The sequence below is a fragment of the Equus caballus genome, chromosome 24 (genome assembly GCF_041296265.1).
Source record: "Equus caballus isolate H_3958 breed thoroughbred chromosome 24, TB-T2T, whole genome shotgun sequence".
In the NCBI taxonomy this organism is placed as follows: Eukaryota; Metazoa; Chordata; class Mammalia; order Perissodactyla; family Equidae; genus Equus; species Equus caballus.
The window spans coordinates 28,542,209-28,561,296 of record NC_091707.1 but is presented as its reverse complement, the minus strand read 5'-3'; the positions used below and the strand labels follow the sequence as shown (position 1 = coordinate 28,561,296).

The 19,088-nt window shown below is 49.5% G+C and overlaps 1 protein-coding gene across 1 annotated transcript; it reads left to right on the top strand.

The window, feature by feature from the left end:
* Positions 1–9,666: 9,666 nt before the first annotated feature.
* Positions 9,667–18,813, top strand: CCDC177 (coiled-coil domain containing 177). The gene is made up of 2 exons (XM_023627991.2): positions 9,667–10,008; positions 10,887–18,813. Exon 2 carries the CDS (start codon positions 10,915–10,917, stop codon positions 13,015–13,017), a length of 2,103 nt encoding a protein of 700 aa, XP_023483759.1. The 5' UTR covers positions 9,667–10,008; positions 10,887–10,914; the 3' UTR covers positions 13,018–18,813.
* The last annotated feature ends 275 nt before the right edge of the window (positions 18,814–19,088 follow it).

Here is a 19,088-nt window from a genome sequence, read left to right as displayed (position 1 = left end):
TAAATTTTAGGATTCTTTGGTCTATTTCTGTCAAAAATGTCATTGGGACTTTGCTGGGGATTGCATTGAATCTGTAGATTGCTTTAGGAAATAAGGACATTTTAACTATGTTAATTCTTCCAATCCAAGAACACGGACTATCTTTCCATTTTTTTGTGTGTCATCTTTGATTTCTTTCAAAATGTTTTATAGTTTTCAGTGTACAGGTCTTTCATCTCTTTAGTTCAACTTGTTCCTAGGTATTTTAATCTTTTTGTCGCAATTGTAAATGGGATTGTATTCTTTTTTGTTTTTTCCTGCTTTTTCTCCCCAAATACCCCCCAGCATATAGTTGTGTATTTTAGTTGTGGGTCCTTCTGGTTGTGGCATGTGGGACACCGCCTCAGCATGGCCTGACGAGTGGTGCCATGTCCGTGCCCAGGATCTGAACCAGCGAAACCCTGGGCCACCGAAGCAGAGCACACAAACTTAACCACTCAGCCACGGGGCTGGCCCCAGGGATTGTATTCTTAATTTCTCTTTCTGCTATTGCTTGTTAGTGCATAGAAACGCAACTGATTTTTGTATGTTAATTTTTTGTGGTATCCTGCAACTTTACCATATTCATTTATTATTTCTAAAAGTATTTTGGCAGATTCTTTAGAGTTTTCTATATATAAAATTGTGTCATCTGCAAATAGCGACAGTTTCACTTCTTCCTTTCCAATTTGGATCCCTTTTATTTCTTTTTCTCGCCTGATTTCTCTGGCTAGGACTTCCAATACTATGTTAAATAAGAGTGGTGAAATTGGGCATCCTTGTCTGGTTCCTGTTCTTAGTGGGATGGCTTTCAGTTTTTCTCCATTGAGTATGATATTGGCTGTGGGTTTGTCATATATGGCTTTTATTATGTTGAGGTACTTTCCTTCTACACCCATTTTATTCAGAGTTTTTATCATAAATGGATGTTGGATCTTTTCAAATGTTTTCTCTGCATCTATTGAGATGATCATATGATTTTTATTCCTCATTTGTTAATGTGGCGTATCATGTTGATTGATTTGCAGGTCTTGAATCATCCCTACATTCCTGGAATAAACCTCACTTGATCATGGTGTATGGTATTTTTTTTTGCTGAGGAAGATTAGCCCCGAGCTAACATCTGTTGCCACTCTTCCTCTTTTTGTATGTGAGCTGCTACCACAGCATGGCACTGACAGATGAGTGGTGTAGGTCTGCACCCAGGAACTGAACCTGGGCCACTGAAGTGGAGTGCACCAAACTTAATGACTAGACCACTGGGGCTGGCCTTGGTGTATGGTCTTTTCACTGTATTGCGGTATTCAATTTGCTAGTATTTTGTTGAGGATTTTTGCATCGATGTTCATCAGTGATATTGGCCTGTAATTTTCCTTTTTTGTGTTGTCCTTGTCTGGTTTAGGTATCAGGGTAAAGCTGGCTTCATAGAATGACTTAGGAAGCCTCCCCTCCTCTTCAATTGTCTGGAAGAGTTTGAGAAGGATAGGTGTTAAGTCCTCTTTGAATGTTTTGTAGAATTCACCAGGGAAGCCGTCTGGTCCTGGACTTTTGCATTTTGGGGGGTTTTTGATTACTGTTTCGATCTCCTTCCTGGTGATTGGTCTATTCAGATTCTCTGTTTCTTCTTGACTTAGTTTTGGAAAGTTGTATGAGTCTAAGAATTTATCCATTTCTTCTAGGTTATCCAATTTGTTGGCATATGGCTTTTTGTGGTATTCTCTTATACACTTTTGTATTTCTGAGGTGTCTGTTGTAATTTTTCCTCTTTCATTTCTGACTTTATTTATTTGAGCCTTCTCTCTTTTTTTCCTGGTGAGTCTAGCTAAATGTTCGTCAATTTTGTTTATCTTTTAAAGAACCAGCTCCTCATTTCATTGATTTTTTTGTTTTCTTTTTTTTTCTTTAAGTCTCTATTTCATTTATTTCTCCTCTGATTTTTATTATTTCCATCCTTCTCCTGATTTGGGGCTTTGTTTGTTCTTCTTTTTCCAGTTCCTTTAGGTACACTGTTAGATTGTTTATTTCAGATTTTTCTTGTTTGTTGAGATAGTCCTGTATTGCTATAAACTTCCCTCTTAGAACTGTTTTTGCTGTATCCCATAAATTTTGGCATGATGTTTTTTTCATTTTCATTTGTCACCAGGTGATTTTTTATTTCTCCTTTGATTTTTTGTTGACCCAATAGTTGTTCCGTAGCATTTTGTTTAATCTCCACATATTTGTGGCTTTTCTAATATTCTTCCTGTGGTTGACTTCTAGTTTCACACTGTTGTGGTCAGAAAAGATGTTTGGTATTATTTCAAGCTTAAATTTATTGAGACTTGTTTTGTGGCCTAATATATGATCTATCCTGGAGGATGTTCCATGTACATTTGAAAAGAATGTGCATTCTGCAGCTTTTGGATGGAATGTTCTGTATATCTACTAAGTCCATCTAGCATAATGTGTCATTTAAGGCCAATGTTTCCCTATTGATCTTCTGTTTGGATGATCTATCCATTGGTGTAAAAGGAGTGTTAAAGTCCCCTAGTATTATTGTGTTACTGTCTATTTCTCCTTATATGTCTGCTAATAATTGCTGTATATATTTAGGTGCTCCTATGTTGAGTGCACAGATATTTACAAGTGTTATACCTCTTGTTGGATTATCATTATGTAGTGCCCTTCTTTGTCTCTTGTTACAGTTTTTGTTTTAAAGTTATTTTGTCTGATGTAAGTATTGCTACCTCAGCTTTCTTTTCTTTGCCATCTGCATGGACTATCTTTTTCTATCCCTTCTTTCAGTTTGTGAGTGTCCTTAGGTCTGAAGTGTGTCTCTTGTATGCAGCATATATATGGGTCTTGTTTTTTTATCCAATCAGCCACCCTATGTCTTTTGATTGGAGCATTTAGTACATTGACATTTAAAGTAGCTATTGACAAGTATGTACTTATTGCCATTTTGTTACTTTTTTTCTGGGTGTCTTAGCAGTTGTTCTCTGTTCCTTTCTTCTTCTCTTTCTCTCTTCCCTTGTGGTTTGATGGCTTTGTTTAGTATGATGTTTGGGCTCCTTTCTCTTAATTTTTTGTGTATTTATTATAGATTTCTGGTTTGTGATTACCATGAGGTTCGTATATAATAACCTATGTATAATAAGCTTGGTGCTTTTTTTTTTTTTTTTTTTTTTTTGCTGAGGAAGATTCACTCTGAGCTAACATCCATTGCCAATCTTCCTCTTTTTCACTTCTTTATGTGAGCTGCCACCACAGCATGGCCACTAACAGATGGGTAGGGTAGCTCTGTGCCCGGGAACTGAATCTGGGCTGCTGAAGCAAAGCACACCAAACTTAACGACTAGGCCACTGGGGCTGGCCAGTGGTGCACTTTGTGTGTGTCTGTATGTGTGAGGAAGATTGGCCCTAAGCTAACACCTGTTGCCAATCTCCCTCTTTTTGCTTGAAGAAGATTGTCACTGAGCTAACATCTGTGCCAGTCTTCCTCTTTTTTATGTGGGGTGCCACCCCAGTGTGGCTTGATGAGTGGTGCTAGGTCCATGCCCAGGATCCAAACCTGTGAACACCAGGCCATTGAAGTGGAGCACGCAAACTCAACCACTATGCCACCAGGCCAGCCCCCCCATAATGCTTTTTAACAATACGTTTTCAATGCATTTTTTGTTGTTCTTGTGTGATTGATTGACACATTTGGATGGGTATAAAGAAGGCTGATTCCTGATTCCCAAGAGAAACATGCAAAAAAGGGCCACCGTCTCCAGGAACAGACTATGACTCATCTCGGAATCTCCAAATACAAACATCAGGATGACTGGTCTAAGACATTATGGAGGGCAGTGGTGCACAACGTTTAAAGTTAGCTTTGTCCATTAAATAAAAAAATAAATAAAAAATAAAATAATAAAAAATATATATACCAAAATAAATAAATAAAGGAACATGTATGTGTGTGTGTGTGTGTGTGTGTGTTGACAGACAGAGGGAGAAGAGGCCTGTAGGGAACAGGAGCTGTAACTTTAGAGTGGCCCCTTTGAAAATGAAAGGGCCCTAAACCACCGAGCAGGCAGGTGACTTGATGCCAGAGGCAGATAAGCCAGCAAGAGAGGCAGAGAAACTGGAAACAAGCCCGCTCCTGAGCAACAGCCCACTCTCTCAAGAAGACCCATAAACACTTCAAAGACAAAGTGTTCACAGGGCGGCACCCCCAATGCAAGGTCATGCTCAGAAAGAAGGACGCTTCTCCAGTATCATACAAAAGGGCAGTGGATGGAATGAGGTAGTGGCCCTCCTAGAAGCGAGAGAAAATTTCATCAGATTAGCTGTAAGATTGCCTCTAGATGTCCTCGCTGACGCGCCTCCACGGTTTAGGGCAGGTTGATCTCTCCTGTCCCACAGGAGAGTTCTCAAACACGAGCATTACCTGCTTAAGATGTTTAACTCTGAAGATTCATCAAAGGAGTTTCATGGCTCAAAAATTTTGACAAGGCCAGTTTCATGGTACATACGGTGGGCAAAGTAGCACTAATTAGACCCCCTTCCCTCTTGTTGATGCATTCAGCAGGAGGGCTAACTATATGCCAGGCCCTCAGCAGTTGTGAGCAGAAACAGACACGGACCTGTCCTCTCACAGCCTACAAGTCCCTTCCACCTACCGCCAAGCTGTAGCCAAGCTGGTGGCCTTTGGGGGATTATTTTTCTATAGGTGACTTTTTTTCCTTCCTCTTTTCTGTGTATTCTAATTTCCCACTCTGATGAACATGTATTATTTGAAATAATATGAAATATTATGACTGTGAATGACGAATATGAAATAGTATGAAATAAAACACCTTATTTTTAACAAACGTTACCTTTTACCTGCTAATTTATGTCTTAAATTTCTTCTTAAGGCTTTAGTCTCAAGAATTGAGAAGGGTTACACTTTACACAGTGTATCATTTCGGATCTAATCAGGAGACAGAAACCATGCAGTAATTTAAACAGAGGGTATTAAACTATGAAAGGAGAGTAAATGTAAAGATATAAAGAGAACTCTCAAGGGTTCCCTAAGGCTGAGGGAGAGTAATCAATGGAGGACAACTGGGAAGGGGGTGCCCCCTCCTCAAGGCTGGGGTTCAGACCTCATTGGAGAAGGCATGATGGCAGCCCACTGGGTGGTAGAGAAGATTGGGGCAGAGCTGCTCCACAACTGCCAGGCCAGCAGGAAAGAATCTTCAAGGGAACAGGTGAACTGAGGCTGGTGAGAGGGAGTCAGAGTGTCCTTGCTGGCACAAGGCTGAGAGCACGCATGTGGTGTCCATCTCAGGAAGGTGTGGGAAAGTGCCCATCAGGCCTGAGCCAAGGCTGCAAGATCCTCAAGGGAGCAGAGAGCCACAGGATGTTCCCAGATGCCTGCACCCTTCATTAAGCATCAGGAAAAAGAAAAAGCAAAAACACAGCACAGGAACCAGGAAGAGTGGCCCCTTTCTCCGGCAACGTCCCTCCAGCTCCCCCTACTGGCAAACCTTAACATTGTGCTCACTGTCAAGTAGAAAATGCTTGCAGTCTCTTATCCCAGCGCAAGTACTAAAGGGTGAATTTGGAGGTGCAAGGCAATAAACTGATAACTGGCACAAACTGTTATCAGTCATGAGAACAGGGGCTGAGAAGCTTTTTTCGTAAAGAGCACGATAGTAAGTATTTTAAGCTTTGTGAGTCACACAATCTCAGTCAAAATGATTCAATTCTGCTGTTGTTGCACAAAAAGCAGGATAGACAATATGTAAACACATCAGCATGGGTGTGTTCCAGTAAAACAGCATTTGCAAAAACAGCCAGTGGATTTTGCCCACAGACCATAGTTTGCCAACTCTTGATTTAGAACTTTAGCGTGAATAATCTCTGTTCTCTGAAGAGGATTACATTGAGAAGAAGGGAGTGAGCGCAAGTGTGCAGAGCTGAGGTGGGAGATGGGGCAAGAAGAAGGAATCCAAATGAAGACAATAGTGTCTACATGGTGTTTTTTTCCAAATTAAGTGAGTGCTTCAGACTGAATGTCCCCCCACAAATTCATATGTTGAAACCCTGACTCCCAATGTGATGGTGTTTAGTGAAGAGGCCTTTGGGAGGTGATTAGGTCATGAGGATGGAGCCCTCGTGATGGGATTAGTGTCCTCAGAAGAAGAGACAGGAGAGATTGCTCAGCCACGTGAGGATACAAGAAGATGGCCGTCTGCAAACCAGGAAGGGGGTCCTCACCAGACACCAGACCTGCCAGCACCTTGCTCTTGGACTTCCCAGGCTCCAGAACTGTGAGAAATAAATACTTGTTGTTTAAGCCTCCCATTCTATGGTAATTCATTATAGCGGCCCAAACTGACTAAGACAGTGAGCCATTATATTAAAGGATCTAGGGGCTGGCCCAGTGGTGCAGTGGTTAAGTTTGCATGTTCCGCTTCTCGGTGGCCTGGGGTTCACCGGTTCAGGTCCCGGGTGAGGACGTGGCACTGCTTGTCAAAAGCCATGCTGTGGTAGGCGTCCCACATATAAAGTACAGGAAGATGGGCACGGATGTTAGCTAAAGGCCAGTCTTCCTCAGCAAAAAGAGGAGGATTGGGAATAGTTAGCTCAGGGCTAATCTTCCTCAAAAAATAAAAAAAGGATCTAACAGGGTATTTAATAAATTATTATTATCTCTAAGGGTCTGTACAAGGCAAAGTAACCATCCATATTGTGCCTTCTTCTTTTGAGGAAGTTGAGGCTCAGAGGGGCTAAGAAATTTGCCTCAAATGACACAGCCTGGCTGAGCTGGAGTTGGAACGATTAGTCTGTCTGACTCTTAGGCCCACATTCCTCACCACATGTCCACTACCCCACTCCAAAGGGGCGGGTGGGTGTTCCCAAACTGGGTGCTTTCTTGACTGGGCACAACAGTAACATTGGGTTTAACACCCTTGATCTTTGGCAAGCTGAGACTCCCAACCTGAGGAAATCAGCACTTAACCTGTGAAACTCATCTCTTGAAATGTCCAGAGCACTTACAGATGAGAGTTGGGACAAGGGCACTCCATTGATTGCCAAGTCAGTTCTGCTGGACTGGCTGGCTAGGTCAGTTTCCTATTTCAGGGCCCCTCCCATGCCCTCTCCTTCCACAACCTTTCCAGATAAAGAATCATTCCTTAATCAAGGGTGGAACATTTGTTGGGCTTCTCCTTAAAAACTTGCAGAAACTACAATGTTTCATTACTGATTCTGACCAGGCCTATAAGCTGAGGTTTATCAAAATGAATGGGAGCTGTTTTCTCACTGCTTATTGACAATGCACTGGTCTAGGTACTTTGCATATTGTCTTTCCAGTTCTGACCACAACCCTGGAAGGTAGCTATTATTCTCCCTATTTAAGACAAAGGTGACATTTACATAGCAGATACTATTAATCTTTGAGGTAGGCAATTTAATGGGGTTCTATGTAAAGAGGAGAAAACCAAGGTTTGGAGAGGTTAGCCTGTCCACTCCACTTATCTCCATCTGAATCCACATCTCTCCAGATGCCAAACTCCAAGCTCCAGATTCCAGTGTGGTGTGGAAATCCAATGCATGGGATGCACTTCAGGATCAGACAGAGCCAGCCCCGCTTCTCACTAGCCATCTGACCAGTTGCTCCTTTTCTCTATTGACAGCAATGCTCCACGGCACTTCTACATGTCTTCTAAAGGCTTTTATTCTGGACTGTTTTTCAAGGAACATCCTTGGAAGATAATCTCCCTCCAGGTCAGAGGGAAGATTTGTTTTTTGTTCAGGATAATAAAGACAATGCCACCCTCTGGGGCAAAGGTTGAGCAGGTTTCCTAGCAGCCCCTTTTATAAGATTAGGGTTCACTAAGTTCGGGGTTGCTCAGTTGTGACACAAACCCCTTATATGTGCAGTATCTACCTGGGCTCACCTCTCCATTGCCCTGCAGGACGTGAGGAGGAAGAGGAGCCCACAAAAACGTGAACCTCATGCTGCCTGCTGCAACAAGAGTAACAAAGTCCTTTATTTCTGGCCCAGGAGTCTCGTGTCTTCTGCCAGCATCTGTGAAACTGTGGCAGACTAACCTGTTAGCATGTATGTAGGATAAAACCTCAAACCCTTCACAGTCTTCAACACTCATCCAAATGTCAAATGAGTCAGCAACTCTCACATTTCTCACTCCTATCGCACCTCAGCCTCCTGCGGTTTGGCATCTGGCTGATGTCACCAAAGACCCTCTCACTGCCAGTTTCAGTGGGTATTTGATTTGATATTATTGATGTGGAAGCACAGCTGCTGTGTATCAGGAGGTCGTTTTTTCCCCCAAACATTTATTTGAATTATGAAATGATAGATTTGGAAAAGATTCTAAAACAAATAAAACAAGAATCACTTAAAGAAAAAGAAGGTGAAATCTTTCTGGACCTCTGTGGCCACACAGTGGGGGCATACCCTCTTTCTGAAGCGCTCTACCCTTAGCTTCCAGAAGACCACGCTTTCCTGCCTGTCCTTATCGGTCCCCTTCATGGACTCCTTATCCCTTAGCAGCCCCATCACTGCCCTGCCTGCCCAGCTCATGGCTCCACCTGCCCTCCCTGGGTGATTTCACTCACACCATTGGTTTTAGGAAGCTTGCCTATGGTGATGATGCCCTAAACTCCAGCTCCAGTTCCGACTTCTAACTTTACCAGCCACCTGCTGAGCAGCTCCACCTCAAACTCAGGTGGTCCAAAAAGGAGCCCATCCTTCCCTGGCCCTCCACACCGCCTAATCCTCCCTCTTGGATCCACACGCTCAGTTTGTGGTACACCCAGCCACCCCACTGCTCCAGGAAGTCATCCTTCACCTTTCCCTGTCCCTCACACCCCAGAGCCAAGCCATCTCTGAGTATTGCTTCTTTTACTCCCCACTTCAGGAATCTGTACACCCCTCCCTACCACCAGGTCCCCTCTTCCTACTGTTATTCCCTCTCAGGTCCGAGTCCTTTCTGCCTTGGGTAACTGCAGTGTCCAGCTAACTCAGCTTCCTGCCTCCTCTTGGCCACCCTAAAGCCCTCACCCCATTGTTGCCCGAGTTAGAGTCCTAAAATACAAACCAAATCGCATCATTTCCCTGTTTTGAGCCTTTCACTTGCTCTTCAGTCCGTATCTGACAATCTCAAGGTCATTAACAACATTGTTCACCATGCTCTCTAATATTATGTCTCTCCACCCTCCCACAACCTCCCTCAAGTACTTCTCCCATCTGTCTGCTGTGCCCACTACCACTCAAGAGGGAAAAAAGGTGGGGAGGCGGTGTCTCAAAATAACACTCATTGAATGGCACTCACTGGCTTTAATTTGTGTTATCTGGAACCAGGAAGTCCTAAAATGTTGCATTACACACTAGTCACACATCTTCTGCCTGCCTCAAACCCATCTAAATGTTCTTAGTTTTTCCTCAAAAATAAAATCATAGTTTGGATCAGGAGCCATATTTTTACCCAATTATTCACTGTCAAATTTATTTGCTTCTCTGGGTCCCCTTGAGAAACAAGCCAACTTATTCCTTCATTCTACCCAGTTAAAGTCCTGAAAGAATAGGTGAATACACATCTTTTTTTTTTTTTTTTGAGCTCGTCGTTAAGTAAACTAGCTAACACCCTTGAGCGTCCACCAGGAGGCGCCCGGGGCGTCGAAAGACCTGCGGTGGAGAGGCGGCGATGGATGCAGCAGCGATGGAACCCGGCATCCTTTTTTAAGAATCAGCGTGAGGGAAGGGAGCAGAGCTGCGTTATTTTAGGGAGACCTTGTCGCACTCCCCCTCTCGCGTGTAGGTAGCGTCTAGGGTGTGTGCGGGCCCCATGGAGAGACGCTGGCGGTGGCTGCGGTGGCAGCTGGGGCTCCTATCGCAGCTGCAGCCGGCAGTAACCCGACCCCGCCAGCGCAGGGACTGAAGAGGCGCAAGAGACAGCGGCGAGCTGCGAACAAAAGCCCTCGGCGCGGAGCCCGAGCCTGGGACCCGCGGTAAGTGAACTGCCCAGGGGACCCGGGAGCTCCCGGGCTAGCTGAGCCCTAGAAGCCCCCCTCGCTGGAATACGGTGGGGGGACTCGGAGGGCATCTGCGGGCAGGTGTCCGAGTCTAGACCGGGGTGGTTGGTGCCTTTAGCACATTCAGACTTGGAGGGGATCGGGTGAATCTGGGAGGACACAGGCGCCTTCTCTGTCCCAGCAAACACCCAGTGGGGGGCAGGGGGAAAGGCGGGCACAGCTCCTAGCAAGCCCTGCCCAAGAGGCAGGAGCAAGAATCGATCACCCCTCCCTGAGAGGTCTTTTGGGATTAAGGCATTTCTCTCAGCCTTTCCATTGCCCGTGGCCCCCGCGCCTGGGGCTCCTTTAGCAGGGAGAAATCAACGACAAACTTCTTCCCTAGGCGAATGGGGTCCCTGCAGCAATGCACTTTGGGGATGAAGAGGCCTCTTCCTTTTTTGTTCCTGCAAAGCTGCATCCCCGGTCGCCCGCCTAAGCTACAAACAAATACGCTAATCCTCCCGGGAATCCTCCAGCGCCTCCCTGGTCGGCTACTGCCTACACCTCGATCTTTTCATCTTAACTCCAGCGGGCAGGAGATGCATCTAGCGGGACAGGCGCCAGGGCAGCTGGCCGCAGGCCTCCACCCCGCACTCCGGGGCTCGGGGAGATTGAGGCTGCTCTCTGTGCACCAGTCCACCCCCCCCCCCCCACCCCGCCTGGGTTTTCAGGGCATCGGTATTAAGATTTACGTTCCACCGGGCCTCTGAGCCTAATCCCAAAGCGGATTAAGTTGGGAGGGGGGTGAATATGAATGGGGAGAGGGGAACTGTTCTGAAATGTATTCTTCGATGTCTCTCCCTTGTCATCCGCAGAGACTCCACAAAAGGACAGGGCCCAGCCATGGTGGACCCCGTGCCTGAAGAGGAGAAGGCGGGAGCTGAGCCCGGAGGCTCGGGTGGGGACGGAGCCGGCGCGTCTGTGCCCCCTGACGCCCAAGGCGCCCAGCAGCCTGCGGCCTCTTCGGCCTCGGCCTCGGCCTCTGCGGCGGTGCCCCGCAAGGGTGAAGTCCCGTGCGCAGCAGAAGGCGGGCGGCGGGAGCAGTCCCCGCTGCTACACCTCGATCTCTTCAACTTCGACTGTCCGGAGGCCGAGGGCAGTCGCTACGTGCTGACCAGCCCCCGCTCGCTAGAGGCCTGCGCCCGCTGCGCGGTCAAGCCGGTGGAGCTGCTGCCACGGGCCCTGGCGGACCTGGTGCGCGAGGCCCCCGGCCGCTCCATGCGAGTGGCCACGGGTCTGTACGAGGCCTACGAGGCGGAGCGGCGCGCCAAGCTGCAGCAGTGCCGGGCCGAGCGCGAGCGCATCGTGCGCGAGGAGAAGCGGCGCCTCTTCACGCCGCTGGGCCCCGCGGCCGCCGCGGCCCCGGCCCCCAGCGCGGGCAGCAGCAGCAGCTGCAGCAGCGCCAGTCTGCCGGCCTCGCCCGCGCCGCGTGCCGCCCGCAAGGCCTCCTCCAGTCCTTCTCCGGCCCGGACCCAACCTCCGCCCGCGGCTTCGCGGGCGGGTAGGAAGAGCCATTCGCTAGACTCGCTGTCCCGCCGGCGCGAGGGCGCCCTCAGCTCCGAGTCCGGCGCGTCATCGTCGTCCTACAGCGGGGAGAGCCTGCGGGAGCTGCGCTGGCCGCCGCGGGCCCCGGCCAGGAACAGCTGCCCGGCGGGGTCCGCGTCCTCCGCCCTCAACCCTCTGGGCCGCCCGTCCGCCCTGGCCCTGGTTCCGCTCACCGGCCGCAGCTTCAGCCTCGGAGACCTGAGCCACTCGCCGCAGACGGCTCAGCACGTGGAGCGCATCGTGCGCCAAGTACGCGCCGAGCGGGGCCTGCGCGGGGTGCCCGAGCGCGACCGCAAGATCGCGGCGCTGATGCTGGCGCGGCACCAGGAGGAGCGCCTGTTGCTGGAGCAGCGCGCCGCAGCCCACGGCCAGTGGGAGCAGCAGCGTGTGCGCGCCGAACAGCGGCGGGAGCGCGAGGAGCGCGAGAAGCAGCGCGCCCTGGAGCAGGGCCGCCGGGCCTGGGCCGCGCAGGTGGAGGAGCGGCGCGGCCGCCGGGGCCGCGAGGAGCGCGAGGCGGCGCGGCGGCGGCAGCGGCAGTGCGAGCGCAGCGAGGAGCGGCGGCGGGAGCTGGCCGAGCGCCAGGGCCTGCTGCGGCGCGAGCGGGCGGAGCGCGCGGCCCGGGAGGACCGGCTGCGCAAGTTGCAGCAGGAGCAGAACCTGAAGCAGCGGGAGGAGGGCCTGCAGGAAGGGCGGGAGCGCGCGGAGCAGGTCCGCAGGGAGCGCGCCCAGCGCGCAGCCCGCGCCAAGCAGCGGCAGGAGGGCCAGCTACAGCGGGAGAAGCGGGAGCTGAGCCGGGCCGAGCGGGCGCGCCACGAGGCGCTGCTGCAAGGCCGGGCCCGGCAGGAGCACGAGGAGCGAGAGGGCCTGCGGAGCTCCCTGGAGGCCAGTTTGGGCCGCGCGCAGGAGAACTACGAGCAGTTGGTGGAGCAGCGCACCCGGGAGCTGCGCGAGCGGGCCCGGCGGGAGGAGCTGCAGGGCCGGCGGGCCAAGGAGGCTGCCGAGCGCAAAGAGCGGGAGCATCAGGCACACCTGGAGGCGCTAGCCCGGGCAGGGGAGCGGCGGCTGCAGCACGCGGCGCAGGCGGCCGAGGAGGCGGTGCAGCAGAAGGCACGGCGCGTGGGCCAGAGCCGGTTGGAGAAGGAGCGGACCCAGCGCGCCAACAAGGAGAAGGTGGAGAGGGACGAAGACTGCCGCCGGCAGGAGCTGCTCCAAGCCATCGGGCGCAAGCTGGAGCGCAGCGAGCAGCTGTCGCGGGAGCGACGTAGCGCGCTGGAGAGCGCACGCTCCACAGCCCGGGCCTCTTTCCACGTGCGTGAGAAGGTGCGAGAGGAGACCAACACGCGCTCCTTCGACCGCATGGTGCGCGAGGCCCAGCTGCACGCCAGCCTGGACCGCAAATGACCGCAGCCCTGCGCTGGCCAGACAGCCACGCTCAGCCCGGGCGCGTCCCTTGGCCACTTTGCCCAGACTGTGGGAGTCCCCCGGCCCAGCACCGTGGCCCGCCAGGCTTCTAACCAATGAGGCGTTGAAAGGATGGATGTGCCAGACCTGTCAGTCCGCCGCCTTTGTTTTTAAAAACTGACTTTGTAGAAGACGTAGCACAATCTGACCACATCCCCCCTTGGTGGCTCTCGCACTGGCCCTTACCAAGCTCCCCTCTGTGTCTTTTGGGTTGGAATAGAAAAGAGCTGGGAGAAAGGGGCTGGGTCGGGAGTGGGGGGAGGGCCCCCGGAGGCTAGAGAGTGCAGCGGTGATTGTCCCCTTCTGCAACGGTCACCCCAGTCGCCTTTCCCACCTTGGTGTCTCCGACTGTGGTCACTGCAGCTAAGGAGGCATATCCCCGGCTTGCCTCGGGCTCTTAAAATAGGGCAAGTTGCACAAGGCTTGGAGGGCTTGCAGAAAAGTACAACCCTCCCAAGGTGTTAGGCCACAAGTGACCCGAAAAGCTGTTGATCTTTGTGCGGTTGACTTTTAGTCTGCCACGTGAACAAATTCTTGTCTTAGTTCTGGTAGTTTTTCGTTCGTTCCTAGGTGTTCTAGTTAGACAATCATACGCAAATACTGATCAATTTGTATTTTTTTCTCCCTCCTTATTCTCCCAAGTGACCCAAGAAACCGGTGGGTTTGGTGGTGCTGTTTAGCTTTAGTGGAAGGCCCCAGCCCGGGGGGAGGTGGGTCCCTGAGGCAGCAGTGTTCCACCGGGTCACACTTTCTTACAGGGTAGTTTCAGGGGCAGTGGTGTCTGACACCCACCTTCCGGTGTGGAGCCCACTCCTCGCAGGCAGCAGCCATGCCTTAAGAAGCAGAGCTACCTGATGTGCCTGCCCGGGCCAAGCCTGCCTAGTTATCCACCCTGGATGCCGTCCTGAGGGTGGGCCCCAGAGAGTTTGGAGTGCAGGATTCCCTCTGTGAAGGAATCGTCACCACCGCTCCCGGGGCCATTTCCTGTGGTGGCTCAAGAGCTGGAATGGCCTCTTTGCTGTTGAGAGTTGTGCTCGTTATTGTTGGTAGTGTGGCTTCTCCTCCTCCCCTCCCCCATGTGACGAAAAAGGGAGTCTCCCCCTTAAATGCCTGGTTCCCTCTCACCGATGACTGAAAGGATTTAATTGGTCTCTCCATGCCTCACCTTCCCCGTTAGCCAGATGGGGCCATCAGTACTCTTCTGGTACCTTGAGGTCTCCTGGATCCAAAGCACCACCTCAGTATTATTTGCTGGTCTTCTTTGTGCCTTTCTTGACCTGGAGTTGGGAGGCAGGAGGGCTGCTGTTGGCCTAGGCTATTTCTGGGAATAAGGATTCTTAGCATTGGAAGTGTCGGTGCTTCATGAACAGATGGTCATTTAGCCTCTAGGGGGAAAGACTTACAAGGCCAGGTCACTCCCTGGTCCCAAAAGTCCTGTTCGGTTGTCTTCAGGCAACTTTAGCCCTTAGAGTGCTCCCCTTCCGTGAAGCCAAAATCAGCCCCCAGCCATATCCACCCAGTGACTCTGCCTTCAGCAGGGAAGGTGGAAGTAAGACATTACTTTTTACATTAAACCAGGATCAGGAAATAAAGGTTACCAAAAAAAAAAAAAAGAGAATCAGGGTAGACAACTACTATACGAGACGTATTTCATGTATATTCTGCTGGGCAGAATTGTTCCTAAAATGTTTGGTAATACACACACATCCACTCCATCAGCACCCCTGCTCCCCAATCACATGCCAGCAGGTACAAGCATAGCGTGTAGAAGGAAACAGTGCTTAGGTGTCACACTGCAGAGGTTGCAAAACCGGGAAGGAGCTGTGCCAGGGTTTGTTTCTTGAATGGGTGAATTTTTCCCTGGTCAGTAACCAGGTTGTCAGTGATCTGTAGTAATTGTCATTGTCTGTGAGTCAGGGGCATTTCACTGAAAAGTTAATGTGGTCCTGGTTCTTATCTTGTGGTTCCTGATTTGCTACAGGGCTTTTGAAGCCTGAATAGAAAGTTCTGCCTAAAACTACTGACCTCCAAAGTATATGCATTCATTTGAGAGGGACACAATCTGGCGTTTTGGATAAGGTGCTGTAGGTACATAGGTGACCTTCCCTGGTTCTCTGTTCGGTTTGTTTTCTGACTTCCTGAGTGACTTTGGGTGGATCACCTCTCTGGACCTTGGTTTCCGCCCCCTGTAGAAAGGCGATCGTGGTCTCCGCCCTCCCTCTCACACCAACAGTGTGAGGATGAGTCAGAATCAAAGTGGTGCTCCCAGTTCCCTGACTTTGGAACTGCCGGTGCAATCGGTATAAACAGAAAGGACCCTGTGACTGTACTGTCTAGAGAGTGTAACGTACTGTCGTGACCTAGTGCAGAAAGGAATGCCCTTGAAAAGCACATTGCAGATCATAGGGTCAGATGTGATGCAAAGATTCAAGTCTGAACGTCACCAAATTAGAGGTTTGCGCTTAGAGAACAGCACTATGTAAAGTCAAAAACTTTTGGATTCTTTAAAAAATCCATGTAGCTAAGTGGAATTGAAACAAAAACAGAAGCGAAACCTGGTAAAGACTGGTTCCTCCAAATTTCAGATCATCCTCTAGAATATAGACCCATCTCTAAGTTCTAGGATAATTGGTCATGTTGCTTTTTGAGGAGGAGCAATTTCTAGAATCCTTTGTTGGCCCTTTTATTTATATTCTTCTCTTTGAAGTGATGCCAGAGAGGAAGTGTTTCTCATTCCGAAATGCAGCAAGAGAAAATTAGAGGGGTGGGGGCAGTGGGGATCACAGATGGAGAAAGGCTTGCTTCTCCTGATGTGAACATTCTCACAAGTACCTGGAATCTGCGCACCAGGCTGGAAGTTTTCTTACCGTCCAGGAGATTGCAGTCTTGAAATGGCCACAGGCATTCACGTTTGCCCTCTTGGAACCTGCTCTTGCTCAGAGAAGGGAGAAGGTGAAGTGGGGTGAGGAGGCATGGGAAGCGTTGGAAGAACTTTAGTTTGATTCATTACCAAGGAAACAAGCAGAACAAAACCGTTTCAGGGGGAATCGTCGGTGAAGCTAGCCCCGTGTCCTGCTCAGGCCATGACCAATGCCTACAGCACACCTGAACTGGAAGATGGAAGTTTCCTTTTGGAAGCACACAAACTGAGTCTTCAGTGGGAGCAGTAAGCAGGATTCGCCAAAGGTGAAGAGTCTGTGAGGTCGTGAAGGCGTATGTGAATGCAGTTTGTGTTCGGGCCATTCTGTGAAGCTCACCTCTTATCGTTCCTTCTCCTTCAAAAAGTCCATGGAAACAGAGGGGTGACCAACTCTACATAAGGGGCTCTATCTTTTTTACCATTGAATCCTCGGTAGTCCATGATTTAGCCCCTGCCATATGGTAAGCACATGAATACTGAATGGAGAAAGGGGTAGACGACGGATGGATGATGGACAAGTGAATGGTAACCAGAGGGAATCTGTATAGAATAGATCGGGTGGGCAGGCCTTGATTCATTTGACAAATTTGTATTGAGTGTCTGCTCTGTGCCAGGCACTGCTCTTGGTCCTGGGAAGACGGAGTCTCTCTGATCATTGACCCTGGGGACCAGTTATGCTGCAATGTCATGAGCAGATGCCTTTATTTCCCCACTGGGCTTAACTACCTTCCCACGCTGGTTTCCATGCACATGCAGACCTGATGGTCCTTCAAGCACAAACTTCAAGACTTTTCAGGTTCCTGGGCACACGCCATCCTCCAACCAACCATCATCTAATCATGTTGTTCTCTTTCCCTTGGAGGAGTCTTGACTAATCAGGTCAAACTCATAAGGTCATGTACTTAATCAGCTTTAAATTACCGTAAAAAGAGAGAGAGAGAGATTAATTACCTCCAAGGGCATTATTTGTCCTGCCTTTAATGGATGCAGCGTCAATAATGATTGTTGACCTAGAGAACTGAGCCTCAGGCTGTGCAGAGTCCCAGATCACCAAAACAGGGTACCCACTCCATCATTTGACTGTTCTTGCTGAGACAAGAAACTCATTTCTGAAGCATTCCCAGTTTTAAAGCCCCAACAAAAAGAGATTTGTGATCGATCCTAACTCGATGAGAAAGTTTAGTGAATCAGAATATCCCACTTCTTAAGACATCCAGGTGGTGGAGGTCACCCACAGGTGGCTATGTGGACTTGCCTTTTCTCCACCGTATGACTCCATCTCCACCCTGCACATCCCAGAGAGACGTTCGGCAGAGGAGCATAAGGAAAGCTGGCATTTCTTGACACATCTGGAAAGGGACTTTCAGGAACCTGGCAGATAACTCTCAGTTCTGGAAATGTTGTTCAGGCCTTATATGTGACACTTTGGCTTTGGGTGTCTGAGGCAGAACCTGCAGTATTACTCCTGATCACATGCTTTAGTTACATGACTCTGGACAAAAGAGCGCTTCGTCTGCTCACATATGTGCTCTGCTCCATGGATTTCTGGTGCTCTCTCTACATGCGCCTCCTCACAGCCCCGTGCAGACCCCCACACGCCCCAGCCCTTCATACTGTCTCTGCTGCCACTTGGGCTTCACCTAGGTTAGGGCTGGGACAGAGGGTGGAGTTGGTAGGGTATAGAAGGGGAGGGTGGTTTTTCTCAGAGGAACACTGGTCTTCACTGTTTGCAGTATTGTTACTTCCTGATTCATGAAACACTGTCATGTCCTACGTGAGCACAAAAACCTAGTCCAAAGTGATTTTGAAGTCTTCCTGCCTGTCTTCCTCTCCACCAGTATAGTACTGACGGCATGTTTTTGTGTCAGATGCTTGCACAATTCACGGGATTGTCAAAAAGATGATCCAGATCTACTCCTTCTTTGAGTGTGCATGTGCATACACAAACACACGTACACATACGTGCACACACACACACGCTCCTACTGATCCCAGCATCAGCATTCTAACAGAGGGAAGGAAACTAGCCATCTGATTCTTCCAGGGAAGGATAAGTGCTGGGAAAATTGAGCTGCCCCTTGGTGGGGGTCCATTGATTGCACCTACCTCCAGCCCCAAGTCTGCTCCAGGCTCTGGCCTGTAAGTGTGGTGTCCATGTTTCCCAAATCCGTCATTGAGCCACGTGGATGACAGAGGGTTTTCATGCTGCCACTACATTTCTCCTTCTGCCTACGTAGTGTGAGAGACTGACTGGGAAATGGAATTTGGATGCCAAAATGTTGACATTCGGAACATTTCAGTGTGACAGAATGACTGATATCTACAAAGTTTTGAAAATCAAGTCCATGTGGTTAGGCTTCAAGGCAAAGCATTTGGCAAAGGAGCAAGCGTCTTGACTTATTCAAACTATTACCTACTGTTCCACACGCCCCTCTTGCCATCTGTAAAATGGGGACAGTAAATCCTACTTGGTGGGGACTTGTGAAATGAGTTACTGCTTGGGCAGCAGCGCAGTCCCTGGCACATAGCACTCAATTTGTGGATACTGTGATTCTGAACTTGGGAGGGTGGTAAAGGAAGGGATGGGGTAGTTGGACTTCAGCCAGGTGGTCCTAGTGGACCAGGCTTGGATGGCAGCCCTTTGCGGTTGTGCGTGTCCCTTGCTGTGTGGCAATCCCCCAGCCATTCCAAGGAAGGGACCGTGGAATTATGGTTCTCCAGGAATGTGAAATTGTCTAGGTTTGGGGGAGGGGAAGGGATTACCTTGTTCACCAAATGTTTGGCAATAAAATTGACACCTGATATCATCTTTGAAATTTTAAGACTTCCTAAATGATAACTAAAATGACAGAATGCTTTAAAATTTGTACATATTTCTTGGGGAAAAGAGAGTGTGTTTCTGTCCTGGTGAGACTTAAGTTCTACAGTAGCATCTTTAGCAGAGAACCAAGTGGGCGAGGTTGTGGGAGAAGCACTGTCCTGGGGTGCTGTGGTACTGCACCACGTGGCGCCTGGCAGGAATTCTGGGCCGGGCAGCCGTCTCTGCTCTGGCCACATGGGAGTGAGGAAGAAGGCCTGGGATAAGCCCAAT